The 14784-nt window shown below is 49.1% G+C and overlaps 1 protein-coding gene across 3 annotated transcripts in view; it reads right to left on the reverse strand.

The window, feature by feature from the left end:
* Positions 1 to 613: 613 nt before the first annotated feature.
* Positions 614 to 14784, reverse strand: part of ELMO2 (engulfment and cell motility 2) — a 37859-nt gene continuing 23688 nt past the window's right edge. For all 3 annotated transcript variants that reach the window (XM_014859917.3, XM_044748072.2, XM_070486012.1), the window contains 12 exons: positions 14025 to 14075; positions 9622 to 9744; positions 9124 to 9258; positions 8415 to 8519; positions 8190 to 8298; positions 7602 to 7738; positions 6294 to 6457; positions 6068 to 6180; positions 5782 to 5889; positions 4937 to 5019; positions 3275 to 3352; positions 614 to 2138 (listed from right to left, as the gene is read on the reverse strand). In XM_014859917.3, coding sequence (XP_014715403.1) covers positions 1938 to 2138; positions 3275 to 3352; positions 4937 to 5019; positions 5782 to 5889; positions 6068 to 6180; positions 6294 to 6457; positions 7602 to 7738; positions 8190 to 8298; positions 8415 to 8519; positions 9124 to 9258; positions 9622 to 9744; positions 14025 to 14075 — 1407 coding nt within the window. In that variant the 3' untranslated portion in view covers positions 614 to 1937. The remainder of the gene's footprint in view (positions 2139 to 3274; positions 3353 to 4936; positions 5020 to 5781; positions 5890 to 6067; positions 6181 to 6293; positions 6458 to 7601; positions 7739 to 8189; positions 8299 to 8414; positions 8520 to 9123; positions 9259 to 9621; positions 9745 to 14024; positions 14076 to 14784) is intronic.

Consider the following 14784-nt stretch of genomic DNA (forward strand, 5'->3'; position numbering starts at 1 on the left):
CAAGGTCTTGGCTTTAGTCAGTCCTCAAGGCTTGTAGTGCCTGTGTGTTCTATGCCTTTTGAAGGAGCTTGTCCTTGCCCCCTTCTCTCTGAGGCAAGAGAAAATATCTATTTTCATCACCACCCTCATTCAAGCCTCGCAGCTACCAAGGCTGAGTTTTGGAGCAACAGCCTAAAACACCAGCTGGAAGGCTGGGCACCAAGCACCGGCAACACACAGGGTGAAGAACGTGTCTTCTTTGTAAGGCACGAGTACTCGAGCTGTTCCCTGGCTGTATCCCTGGCAGGGAGAAGAGAGAGGACATGTTCCCGGGGGTGTATAGCATGCCTTTCCCTTCTGTACCCGGCAGGCCTGAGCAGAAAACACTCTGTCCTGGTGCGACAATCTGTGAGCATCCTTAACCAGCAGGGGGTTGTGTGTGTGTGTACGCGCCCGAGAGTGTGTGCCGGACGCAGGGTGGTGGAAGAGGAGGAAGGGGCTCTTGGAAGGTGACTGAGGGCTCCAGCTGGAGCTCTCCCAAGTCTCGCAGACACAATGAAATGAAGGCTTGTCAAGGTGAAGCTCCCTTGGGCGGGAGAAAGTACACAGAAACAGCTGTTCATAGCAACCACAGTTTGTACATGAAAGAGTATTTATTGAAAACATGGTTACTGACAGGAAGCTCCTGGCTGCTCTCAGGTTACAATCTTGGCTCACAACTGGCAATGTTACTATTTTTTTTGGCCTCCAATTTTATTTTACCTCAAACATTCCATCTAGGATAGGTAGATCTTATATAAATATATATACACATCTGTATAAGTATGGCCTATGGTAAAGAAAATAGAGAGTACGCTCTTCACTGGGCAGTACCTACCATGCCGGGCTACCAATGCCGAATGCCACTGTGTCCACGTGTGTCGAGGAGAGAGGCTGTACGTGTGGTTTACAAGTGCTGCAGCACCAGGGAAGCCCCACTGGCACAGCTGTGGCCTCAGCTGGCCTCAGCCAGCTCCCTGAAACCATGTCAATGGCAGGAACCACAGCGCTGGGATGGGGAGGGAGGGAAGGTAAACTTCCTGAGGTCTGGAAGGCCAAAGAAAAGCAAACTAGAGGGGCTGCAATTCAGGTTAGGTGGGAGATTTCTCCCCAAGGAAAAAAAGATATAAATGGGGGTGGGAGGGTGGAATCTAGTGACCTCACTGCAGTCTAGGTCCAAGCCTCATCTGGCTCTCCCTGCAGAGTTCCTTGAGACTAACAGGGTGAGACTTAGCCCGCATGTCTTTGACTTGCCAGGATGAGAGACTGAGAACTTGCAGGGAGAAATTCCAACTGCCCAGACAACTTCAAGGGCAAGAGAGAGATCTGGTGGCTCCAGAGAGCAGAGGGGTTCGAGCCAAACCTCAGGAGGAGCCGCAGCAGCATGGCATTGGATGAGGCCGGAGTGAGCCCTCACGAAGATAACAAAATCAAGGGCGAGGCCTCTACTTAGATCTGAGCCACAGGCACAGGTCACCCAGAGGCAGTCCCTCTAAGGCTCTCCACACTCCCAGCACATCTGGCCTCTGCAGGCAGCCTTTGCTGGGTCAGCTCTTGCCCACATGGGGATCCAGCCGACCAGAGAGCAGGCTCAGAAGAAAAGGTGAGTGGCATTATTAACTCCAACTCAAGAAGCAGCTTCTTGGCCTGGAAGGCAAGGGCGTCTGCTGTTCATTCCTCAAGGCCCGATCCTAGGCTCCACGGTGATGGGGAGGCCGGAGCACCCTGCCTTCATGATGCCTAGTGGCCAGGGTCCAAGAGGAAGCTCTGGGTGGTCCGAGGTGGGTTTGAGAAATGGCTGGCATTTACTGGCCACCACAGTCAGTATAGATTCTGTACAAGCAAAAGACAAGGCACCAGACTGTGTTTCTCCTGGGCCCAAAATCCCTTCCTGGGTACCATCGTCTCTGGCTCCAGGCTCAGCCATAGTGATAGACAAAGTCATAGCTGCTGGGCTCCTTGGGCACTGGCGGCGGAGCTTCGGGAATCTGGATGTTCTCCAGGTCCAGGAGCCGCAGCTTCATCTCCATGCTCAGCAGGGTGTCCAGGTCACTCTTGGTCAGCTCGCTGGACATGTCCTTCCCCAGAAGGGCACTGAGGCCGTCAATCCAGATGCAGTACTGTGGGGAGCAAGTTGCAAAATGTCACCTAGGGGCCCCTGGTCAGCAGGAGGTCCTGCCAAGGTCCCTTTTCTGAGAGGACTCCCAGCAGTCTCTTTGGCGCTATTCAGTATAGGCAAAATCGACTTGGGATAACAGCAAAGATAAACTGGGAGGTGAGCATCCACTTTCTCAAAAGACCTTTCGGTTTTTATGAGGGATTTACATTTAAACTCCCTAAGATAATATGAAGTATGATTTTTAAAAAGCAATTAATGAATAAAGCAAAATGCGACCTGAGCACTGGGGTATCAACTACCTGAAATTGCCCCTGAAATTACTAATGGTGGGAGGAAATATATACCAGGTGAAAAAAGCAGAACACAAATGGAATCACTGTAGGATCTCAATTTTGTTTGGAAAAAAGTAAATTTAAAAAGCCCCAGTCACTGAGTGTTAAACATTATTACTAGAGAAAGTGAACTTGAGGGTCTCATGAGAAGAGGGGAATAACAGAGAATTCTCAACCCGTCCCTCCCCAGCACCTCCCGATCCATCTTTTCCATGCCTTTGCTCACCTGTCCCCCCGCCTGCTAGTTCTTCATTTCCTCCCAATAAAACTCCACTGGCAGCTCAGGCCCTGCCTAAGTGTCTCTTCTTCCAGAAGCCCCACCTCCAGTTCCCTCTGATGGCTCTCAGAGCTCAGCAGACATGTGTGGTCTCAACCACAGTCATTCATTTAACATCCAGTATCTCCCAGTGTAGCAGATGAAACTGTAAGCCCCATGTCGGGAGGACCAGATCCATCTGATCCACTACAACATGTGACCAGGTGCCCTGAGAGGGGAGGATCTATCAGGTTCACTTGGGTAGGTGGCCACTAAGAAACTGAAAAGGAGAGAATTTTCCTAGTCCCAGGCAAATAAGTTATCCCAAGGTGACCCTGTCTTTCTAATGACAACCTAAGGCTGCTGTTGAAGAGTAACCTGGATGGCTCAGCTCAGGGGGCAGGACCCACAGCACAGCAGATCCTCAGCCTTCCTGACATGCTCTAGCCCCTGCCTTTAGGGGGACCTTCCTGTTCTGTGCACTCCTCCCCTCCAGCTGAGGAGTCACGGAGAGGGTTTGGCTGTCCAAGACAGCACCACACTGCTCACCTCGTACTTATTAGGTGCAATGAAGTTTAAGGTCTCATCAGGGTCATACAGGATGGAGAAAGCCAATTCCAACACCTCCTGAAGGAGAAAGGGTTTCAGTTACTTGGAGCAATGGAATGGCCTGGGCTCTGCACACCAAGACCTTGGTCAAAGTCCTAGTAACTTGGCACCATCACCAAATGTGCTGATTCAGGTGTGATGCCATCAAGGCTCTTGGGCAAGCACACAAGTGTGGCTGGAACCTTAACTCACCCACTCTCCACCCAAGTCACTCCTAAGATGGGGTAATACTTTTAAGACGGGAGAAGTCATTTCTCAACACTCAGAACCTTTTGAATGTCAGAGTCCACGACTGTGCATCACCTTAAATGTTATCTTGGTAATTAAACTGAGAGTCTTAACAGGTTAAAAAACTACCACAACAAAAACAAATTATGGCCAAAGATGGGACAATTGGAGCATCAACAACATAACTGTAATGAATTCAAACAAATATAATTTGCCTAAATCCATAAGTTCATAATAATACGAAAAAACAAAACAAAACAAAACACATACACAAAATTGGTCACTGCTGGATACCAGGGAACTAATTCATTGTTTTAAAAGTAGGAAAGGAAAGGAAAGAATAAAATAAAAGGAAAAGCATCAAGCATTTATCCTCCTTTCTTATATAAACTGTACCACTGGGAAACCAAAAGTAGACGACAGGCAGTGTCCCTTTAGAGTAGTAGTCCAGCACTGGAACATCACCAGTCTGCAAATCTGCACTTACTAACGGGACGAGGTACTGAGCATCGACAGTCTGCCAACATCACAGAAAGACAGACAACCATACGTTATGTGCCTCTTGATACAACACAATACCATCTAGGAAGTAGTCTTGCCAAAAAAAAGGGTCAAACCTGAATTGGATCAAGCCTCTAGATCTCTCTACCAACTTACAGATCTGGGGCAGAGGAACAAGCTGAACTACCCCATGGGGAGACAATCAGCAAATTTCACACTCTGGGAAACTACCAAACAAGCAACCTGGTTTCTTCAACTAATGAACTGCAGAGAGAAAAAAAGATGGAAAAGATGGAGGGGGAACTTAGGAATTAACAAACTTAAAAAGACTAAGCACAATTTGTAGATCCTATTTGGACTCTGATTTAGCAAACACAATGGGTGTGAGCGTGTGTATGCGCAGACAGGTGTGCATAGAAACATCCATATAGCGTCTACAGAGAAACTATGCTGTTGATAAGGCAATTCGTGGAAATTCAAACATCAGTGGAACATTTGATATTAAATAACAACTTTTTCTTTTCAGATGTGCTAATAGTCTTGTGATTATATTAAGAGAGTCCTTACAATTTAGAGATACATTCTAAACATTCACTGATGAAGTGATGTAACACTACAGATTTCCCTCAGTAATAAGCAGGAGGACACGTGGATGGGTGAGTGTGCCATGGTTGTCGAGGCTGGGTGGTGCATATATGGGGGTTCTAGCTATTTCTCTGTATGTTCAAAATTCTTAATAGAATCTTCAGAAATAATTTAAAGGGAGAGAGAAGGGGGCAAGAGAGCATGCACCTGAAAAGCAACTACCACCGACTGTCCTCTCTGGGTGTCACTGTGACAGCGACTCAGACTCACGATCGCCTCTCCACTCACCTTGTTCTGTTTCAGAGCACTTTTCTCTTTCATGTGAGGACAATCCTTCCCAGTGACGATGGCCTTAATGTCTGCAACAGGAACTGTGAATGATGGCAATTAGTCTCCGGAAGCTTTATGCTGCCAGTTGGTCCTTGCATCACTGCTGGAAGGGAAGCCTCGGCCCCAACCTCAAAGGGCTGTCTTAGCTTAGGGAGGGTGGCCTCGTACTGCTCCCTCCTCTGTGGTCACTTCTCATGGACCAGGGCCTGTGTCCTGCTAGGCTGTATCGAATCTAACTGAGGCTTGGTTCATGGCTTTTGGACTGTTTCCCCAAGGAATGGGGCCGTGGACACTCAGCTCACTTCCACTTCACAGTGACGATGATGACAACGCCCCAGAGCAAACGGCAGCGGCAGCACTAACAGTTCCACTTACTGCCTGCCAGCCACGGTTCTAAGTGCTGTATATGCACTACTCATTCAATCCTCTTACAGGGGAAATTGGCAATTATTCCCACTTTAGGGAAGAAACCAAGGCAGAGGGGAGAACTAACTTGCAATTAATTAGAATTAACAGCAAAGCCAGGATGTGAATCCAGCAGTCTGGCTTCAGAGCTTCTGTTCTTAACCACACCTTTCAACTTAGTCTTGCATCACCCTTTACAATCTGTAAAACCCATTTGCATCTGTGGTCTCACTGAATTCTCCAAGCAGCCCTGTGAGGTAACTGGTGAGATGATGACAGAGGAGGAAACAGGTCCAGACAGGTAACTGGCCCAAGACCAGATAATCAGTTTGGAGCAGCCAGGACTAGAACTCAGGTAGTCCAGCTACCATGACACATGAACAGAGAAATGAACCTACTCTTCTCCTGCAGGGATTCGAATGTCACCTCCCCTTGAGGGTTGTCGTCCAGGTCACCATAGTGCAGGACCTTGTGGTTCAGCGCCAAGCGGCAGTACCAAAAACGTTCTGGAACACAAGGGAAGCCAAGCAGGTGAGCAAGGACAGTGCTGGGCAAGGCCTGGGTGCACAAAAGATGAGGATGACTCGTTCCCTGCCTGCCCTGTCCACGCAGGCTCCCTCCTGGCGCAGCAGCTCTGGGTAGTAAGGGCCAGTACTTACGGCCCAGAGCGCACGCCCCTCTCACCTTGCCTTCGGCGATTCCCAATCTTTCGGAAGCTGCTGCCCTCACAGAGCCGGTTCAGGCGCTGCTGCTTGATCAGCTCAAGGATCTCGGGCTGGATCTTCTCCCTCAGCTCCCTGGGGTGGACAAGCACCAGAGTAAGAAGGTGGTCATGGGATAGCGGAGCTTCTGAAGGAAGCAGAGCTGGCACTGCACTCCCCACCCCCCCAAGCCCCAGGATGGCACTTACACAATTGGCGGGGACTGGAAGTCATCCTGACTCATCCGCTCGGACTGGCGCAGTCGCAGAATCTCAGAGTAGCTCAGGCTGCGCAGTTTGCTCTTAAACTGATCCAAAGAGTTGGGTTTGGAGGGCAAAGCTCGAGTGATCTGCTCTCGGACCACTTGCATAACCTGAGAGAAAGGAAGAGGGCAGCTGCCTTGGCCCTGCTCTGATGAACAGACAGGCCGATTCTGGGGCACCGAGGCTCTGCCTCCCCCAGGGCCTGGAGCACAGCGGGCACACAGGTATCTCCTGGGTGAACAGGAGTACCCACTTCCTAAGGCACACCTTCTCAGATGGTTATTTAGGACAAATGACTGATGGGGACAAATGCTTTATTTCTCATATATTTCAACTAGTCAATGGTGTGGTGGGATGAGCATGAGTTTTTGGAGTGAGAAAGAAATGGGTTCAGATCTTGACTCTGTCCCTTAATCTGTTTCTTGAGGAAGTCACTTCACATCCTCGTGGCTCCATCTACTCATCTTCAAAGTGAGAGAAGGGAAGACACATCTTCTGATATATGTTGCCATGAGGAGTACGAGATGCTATATGGAAAGCAAGCACAGTGTAGTGTGTTCAAAAAGGTGTTAGTTCCCTAAAATGACAGCTAAAGGAAGAAACAGGATTCCACACTGCACATCCAGTGTGATCTCCACCAAAGAAGGGAAAATCCACAGGAAAAAAAGGCTAGAGGGAAACACGTAAAAATGGCCGTTGCTGGGTGGTAGAATTCTAGAGCACTTTTTCTTCTTTATACTTTACAATCTTTTACAAAGAGATGAGCAGCTTCAAACACTCCACTCCTAGATGATCAGCTTTGAGACATAGTAGTGCCCGGCAGAGTAAGTACTCCGAAAGCATCGAGGAATGGCTACTGAGCAGGTACCCACACCATGTGTATCAGGCCAGTCCCCTCCGACCTCCCCTAACACTTCCAATCCACGAGACTGCAGCGGGCCTGCGGGAGGGGCTCAAGGAGCCACAGCTACTGTTGTTACGCTTACTCTCCTGTCCCCTAAGGACAACAGGGGGGCCAAGTCCTGGCTCCACTGGATAAATGAGGGGCCCAGCCTCTAAGGGGAAGGCACCTGCTCAAGGTTACAGAGGAAGCACAACCAGAGGGGACAGAGGCTCTCCAGGCCTCAGTCTCATGACTCAGCTCTGCAGACCAAGCTGGTTTTCAGCTCAGGGATTCCCCAGGCTCTGGCCAGCTGTCACAGACTGTCATGTGATGGTCTCCGCCCATGGGCCTCAGAGCTCTGTGATACTGACCTTGTTGAAGTCCTCGGCTGTGGCCCTCATCTCCTTCCAGGTCTTGTTCAACAGCTGGATGCAGATTCCAAAGAGCTCTTCAAATGCTCGGTCATGGGTAAAGAACATTGGGTGGTAGTCATTGCGCCCTTCATTTGCTGTGGAAGAAAAGAAACAGGGAAAGGATGAAGCTCGGAGCTCACATCCAGAAACTTTGGATCCTCTGACCAAAGTCCCAAGGAATAAAACCAGAGTGAGGACCAGGGCTAATGAGGAGTGTGGGATGGGCCTTTCTCTTCTTCCTTAGCTTTCTTCTCCAGGGCACTTTCGGTCCGGCTCTACCCTGTTATAGACTCAGCTAGCACTTACACACAGGAGTAAATGGATGGTGGCGCAGCTCTTGAATACACTCAAATTACCAGCGCAGCAAAGCAACAGCCATGATTCGCATAAACAAGGATAAGATGGATTACAGCTCACTCACTAGTTTAAACAAAAGCACGTACGGTTGTCCAGTCCCACTGACACCTAACTTTATAACCTCGAGTCTCACCAGGCTCTTGATTACAAGGAATGGCTGAAGGAAGAGAGGGAGCTGCACGGACTTACGTAGTTCCCCAACCTGTAGGATTTCACAGAGCATTTTGGTGAGCTCAATGGCACTGCGGCCAAAGGGGCATTCATGTTTGTCTTCTCGGCTGCTGTTCTCCAAGACAATCTATGGGGAGAAGAGGAGAGGGAGGATGAGGGAGGACGAGGGAGGACGAGGGAGGATGAGGGAGGTAGGCAAAAGATGTGGCACTGGGACTGAGAAAGCTGGCTCCCAGCCTTTACCCGGATGTAGGTGTCCTGATGGAATTTAGCCAAGTACAGCATGTTGTCTAAGGCCAGCATTCCAGGAGGAGTCTGGGTAAAGTCCATTGCTGGGTTGATATGGTTCTGGAGAAATAAAGAAACCCGATTTGAGGATTTGAGACATGGTCGTTTCCCTGTGTGTGGTATCACCTGAGGGCACGCCCTACTGCCCCTCCTCTGCATGCCACTAGCACGTGGTCCCTACCTCTGTCACAGTTCTTTCCACATGCCCGTCTCTACTAGGAGCCTGAGCTCTTGAGCACTGGACTGCAGCCAACTCATATTGTATCCCCAGCGCCTAGCATACTGCTAGGCACTGAGCAGGCGCACAAAAAAGATTTAATTGCATTAACTCCATCCTCAAGCTGTATTCTATCACGAAATATCCATTCAAGCTTTTCAAAGAACCTAGCTGCTTTGGAGAGAGGACCAGCGCCCTCTCTGCCACCTAGCTGACCTCCTGGGCCCTCCTACAGATGCGTTTGTTTCATAAGGCCAAATGTTACACATAAACTTGTGAACTCGCCACTGCAAAGCTAACCAAGCGTCAAGGCCCTTCCAGCTTCTTAGTCTCATGTATTCCAGGGCCACCATTATGAAGGACGGGTTCTCAAGACTGTCTGAGTGGGACCTCTGACTTCCCACCCGGGGAGAAGGCCCACCAACGTCTGCGTTTTGAAAAACTTACGGTAAACCCCAGCATTTTGTAGTCCTTGGTGTACATGGCTTTGCGTTTTTCAGTCCCACTCCCAGGAACATTGCTAGGGTCAGACTCAGCATCAAAGGCAATCCTCCTCAGTTCAAATATGATGTCTCTCTGAGCCTGAGAGGTGAGACAGACAGTCAGCAGGGGAATCAGCTACCCAAGGGAAGCAAGAAAAAGAAAGAGGGGGTCAGGCTTTTCTGGGCAGACCTCTGGACCCAAACATCTCTGAAGAGGCATCACCTGTACTGAGAGCACAGAGACGGGCTTGGCCCAGAGAGGCACTCAGCAGGAGGAGATCACGGGAAGGTGCGGGGCTAGACTCGCCAGAGCAGACACAAACGATTTCTGCAGACACTACCAAGTGTAGTGCCTGGCACACAGCAGGTGCTCAATACATACACCACGGAGGGAATGCACCACTTCCATGAGAAAACAGCACGCTATTTAAGCCAGGAAAGCTCTGCCCTACTTGGCACCTACCTGGTCATTGGGGTCCATCTTAGTCATCATCCTTTCTTCCAGAAGGTTAAAGGTCAGTACTTGGAGGACATACAGCTGATGGGCCATCTCGGTTTTGATGGGGCGGTTCCCTCGGATCACATGCTGGAAAAAGCAAAGGCAGGGAGCAGAGGGCTGAAATTATTTTCTTTCACATCCTTGTTGGTGAAAAAGAACGTATGCTGGGCAGGGAACAGGGCTTTCCTCCCACACACAGGGACTTCATGTTCTAGAAGGGGATGGAGCATGAATGGGCTTGATTCAGGCAGAGATGATTCACTGCAGGCCCGAAGGGCACCGTCCCTTTCTCTGCACTTCCCTGGGCAAGGAAGCGGAATGAAGGGCAGAGGCTGCACCCGGCCACGCCAAAGATGTGGGAGGCACCCCATGAAGATTATGACATGGGAGGTCAGCGGCTGGACCTTACTCCAAGCAGGCACAGGACTATTCAATCCAACACAATAGATAGTGTGCACAGAGAAGATTCGCTTGCAGAATTGGACAGTATCGTTCTTTTGTCTTCCCTTAGAAAAATAAAACGTTTCAGATGGCCTCACCAAGTGGAGAGGCTTTAGAAAAGGTCACTTCCTCTCAATGATATTGAGACACCTACACAGAGGGAGACACGTAACACTTCTTGTCCAACCCCCCACACTGCCCCTCCCTTTCTCTCCTACATGTGTCCTTCTCCTTCTCTCCTGTCACTCGCTGCATGTCCCCCTCCCTGCGTCCCCTGCGTCCCACAGCATGTCCCTCTCCCTCCTCTAACTCCGACCCCCACCTGTCTCTCCATGGCCCCCACCTCCCCTCTCAGTTCGTCAGCTCCTCCCTGTCCCTCTGGTGCCCACCCCACCTCGGGTCCCCTCTCCTCTCACGCTCCATCTCTGTCTTTTTCTGGCATGCTACCTCTCCCTCTGTCCCTCCGGGCTGATCAATGCTGGGTGTGCTTTTGTCTCTCGCTGTCCTTTCTCACTCCCATGATAGCCTGCTCTTTCCTGCTTGCTCCTTTGTATTCCTCTCTCCCTCTCTGTCTCACCACCATCTCCAATCCTGTCACTCTTGATCTTTTCTCACCCAAATGAGACTCTTGCCGAGTTTCCTACCTGCAGCACCTCTGTGTCCTTCACGTTCTCTGACTCAGTCCAGCTCGACGTCTCTAGAGCTGTGGTGTCCAATATGGTAGCCACTAGCCATATGTGGCTATATGTATTTAAGTCAGTTAAAATTAATTTATGTTAAAAATTCAGGTCCTCAGTCACACTAGCCACATTTTAAGCTCAACAGGTCCATGTGGCTAGCGGCTACCACCCAATGCTGGAGTAGATGCAGCATATTTCCATTACCACAGGAAGTTCTACCGGATAGCCTGGCTCTAGGGCTCTCTAACTCTAGATCAATGTCTTTTTAGAACCCCCTCCAACTTTAGATCAGCTCTCTCTAGAGCTTGCTCTGGCTTGAGATCAATCTCTTTTGACCAAATTGGTAGCCATTAGCCACATGTGGCTGCTGAACACTTGAAATGTGGCTAGTCCAAATTGAGATGTGCTCTAAATGTAAAATGCACACGGGAGCTCAAAGCCTTAAGATGAAAAAAGAAAACGTAAAATATCTCATTAATAATTTTTTCTATTGGTTCCATGTTGAAACCATAGTATTTTGGACGTATTCGGTTAAATGAAATATATTATTGAAATTAACCCCCCTCATTCCTTTTTCAATGTTGCTACCAGAGCATTTAAACAGTGGCTCGCGGTATTCCCACTGGACGGCTCTGCTCTAGACCTCCTCTCCCCACCGTGTGACTCCACCGTGCTCTTCCTTTCTCTGTCTCTTTCTTTCTCCAGATCTGCACAGCCCAAAAGAACAGCCACAAGCCACATGTGGGTATTTAAATTTAAACTGAAACTTTAAAAAATTACAATTTCAGTTCCCCAGTCCCACTAAACACATTTCAAGTGCTCAATAGCCACACATGGCTGGTGGCTACCACTTTGAACAGCACTTCCACAACTGCAGAAAGTTCTCAGGGACAACGCTGCCCCTGATCTCTCGCTCGAGTGTATGCTAAGGCCCTCACCTCCTCCCCATGAACGGTGACTGTTTCCAGCCCTCTCTAGCTCCCTCTCTGTCACATGCATGCCCGCTTGTCTCTCCAGCAAGAGGTCTCTCTCCTTAGACCAGTCTCAGTGTTTCTCTCCCTCTCCCCAAGCTTTCCACTCTCTGCCCTGCTCCTCGTCCTCCCTCACTTCCCTTTCCTCCCCTCTCCCCAGCCTCTCAATGCCCAGGGGCTTTTCTCTGCCATGGCTACTTTCGCCCCCTCCACACCTCCTCTTTTGCCTCACTCTGAGCGTCCTCCTTTCTCTATGTTCCCTCCCCCTGCCACTCTGATTTCTCCCTACTTGTCTATCCCTATTCCTTCTTACCTCTCTCCATAGTTCATAAAACTGCTTTGAAGTTAATGTGATACTGGTTTTCATTCACTTTAATCCCCCTTTCTCAAACTTAGAGGCATCACAGTGGGAAGGTGATCACTCTAGCCATCAACAGCTTAACCAAGTACAGCTCCAGTCTGATGAGTTACGGCCTCAGAGGTTTTACGTGAGGTCTTATTTCACTGTCAAATATCTTGAGGCGAACGCTCTTTGGCCTGACTCAGTTAAATAGCTGGACTTACGTGAGCATGCATTAACCATTTCCTAGTGGACCATTTCCGTCCTCAGTGCTGACACTGAGCTGTCTTCTGTAGTGGAATCTTCACTTGTTTACCAGGTTTGTCCAGAAACAAGCTGAACTTCTAACCCTCTTTAGGTAAATAATAAGCCTCAAAATTCATTAAATTTCCCTCAGAAGGACATCGTCACTCCCACACATGCAGAGGACAGCGCCCAGGGCAGCTGCTCGGGGAAAGTGGACAAGAATGCATGGGAACCTGTGCACCCCCCGTCACTTGCAGGCAGAGTGCTCGAGCATTTGCTCGGGTTCCTCCTGCCAGGCTGGTGGTGGGCTGTGACCAGGGAAATGGCCAGCAGGCAGGAGCTAGTTCGGCAAGGTGAAGTCTGGCAGGCTCTGTGTGTTTAGAGAAGCTGACTGCTCCACTTCACAAGTGCTCAGAGCTTGCTTCTTGAATTCTGTCACCTTTGTATCCTGTTCACAGTTGTAGAACTGCCAATATGAGTGGAGTGCTTACCAAGTGCCAGGCCCCCTGCCAAGCACTGTGTTTACATTAGCTCATTTCATCCTCACCTCAAGATGAGCAAGTGGAAGCCCTGAGAAGTGAAGTGAATTCCTCAAGATCAAAGACTGGTTAATGGCAGAGTCGGGGCTGGTGACTCCAAAGTTCGTGTTCAGAATTATTAAGACTTTCACACTTGACTCCTGATGTCTCATTTTATTCCCTTCACTGTGGTCTCCTAGTTTTCCCTTGTTTTTGACAACTGATAACATGGCTTCCTTTTAATCCAGACCCTTGGCTCTCTTCCACCTCACAAAACCACCCTAGTAACAGGGAATCAGATCTCTTTCCTGATGCCTCCTCGTCCCCACCACCTCCTGCACCTCCCTCATACACCCCCCAGGAAACACACAGATCTTACTACAATGCCAGTCTGGTTATTTCATGATCCTGATTACATTCCCTCAACTGCCCTGGGGAAAAAAGACTCAGGCCCTACTTGATCTGGTCTGTGCCACTTCTCCAGCCTCATGACAGATCTACTCCTTGCCCCACTTTCTACCCGACCACACACTCCTTCCAGGTTCCAGCCACCCCTGGCCAGAATTCCTTTGCTTCTTGGTCTGCTTACTTATCCTCAGCCTCACCTGCAGACATTCCTCTAAAGGGTTCCTGAGACCTCCCCTTCACGGCAGGACTGATGGCTCCTCCTCTGAAATCTCCGAGACCATTATCTATGGAACCACTGACCACCCGATGCTATGACCACTCGCTTTCCTACTGGGCCAGAAGCTCTTTGAGAGCAAACACACCACCTTATTCATTCCTAGTAGTGCCCCACAATTTAGTTTTATGGTTGGTGTTAGTTGAATGAATTACTTTCCTCTTTTGTGCCTATTTTAACACATTCCCTCTGGATAAAAATGTTTGGAGTTGCAGGGCAACAAACAGGAGAGCTGGCCTCAGTACCTCCTTAGAGGCTCTGCAATTCCTGGTGGGATGGCCTCCTAGAGACAGCTTTGCTTATAGAGGATTACCAGAAACAGCTTTCCAGCTTAAGAAGTGTTTAGTACCTATTGGCAAGTTCCCTCTGAGTGCCCTCCCCACTCAATTTAAATAATGACGAGGATACAAGTATGATAAGAGTTGTAATTGCTATTAACAGCAGCAAAACAACAAGAGTAACAAAATACAGTGTGTTCTGGAAACTTACATTCAGGATTATGGACCGAAGGTGCTTCTGTGCAAATGCATTGGCCATATCCTGTTGAGAAAAATAAGCAAACATAAGGCAAGGTGGCAGGCACACATCTGTGACAACTGTCACGGGAAGATGATGTTATAGCCCTGGAGCTTTTCCTCTTAAATTTTTTTCATTTTAAATGAAAAGTGGGCAAATGGGAAAAAAATGCATGGACCATCAAATGTATTTTATACTCTGAAAAACTCCCTCACTTTTTTTTGTGAGTAAAAATGAACTCAAATAGAGTTTCCCTCCCGAGTGGCACAATCAATCGCATCATCTTCAAAGAGGGACGAGGACTGCTTCAGGACGAGACGCTTGTGTTACGAGGATGCTGGGTGACAGACAACACACACGGAGCACAGAGCAGTGTGATGGTTCCCAAGCCACATGCACTGTTCCAGGCAGCACCCACCGAGGCCAGAAGGGACTCTACGGAAACCCTGACTCCAAGCCAAGGACATGGCTTTGGCCCCAGCAGTCCCTTCCAGCCCCAGCGGCCCCCTGCAGATGGAGTGGGGTGCAGACACTCTGAAATAGTAAGTGGTCCATAATTCACTTCTGACTGGCTTAGAGAACAACCTGCTGGGCGCCTTGGGGTCATTTTTCATAACATGGTCCCCTTTTTTATTACATTTGCTTCAGATTTTGACAGTAATACTTTATTTGTTTAGCACAGTCAGGAAGTAAAGTATTCTACATAGGTGACTCAGGGAGCATAAGGGTCCTT

This window comes from Equus asinus, chromosome 15, assembly GCF_041296235.1.
Source record: "Equus asinus isolate D_3611 breed Donkey chromosome 15, EquAss-T2T_v2, whole genome shotgun sequence".
Classification (NCBI taxonomy): Eukaryota; Metazoa; Chordata; class Mammalia; order Perissodactyla; family Equidae; genus Equus; species Equus asinus.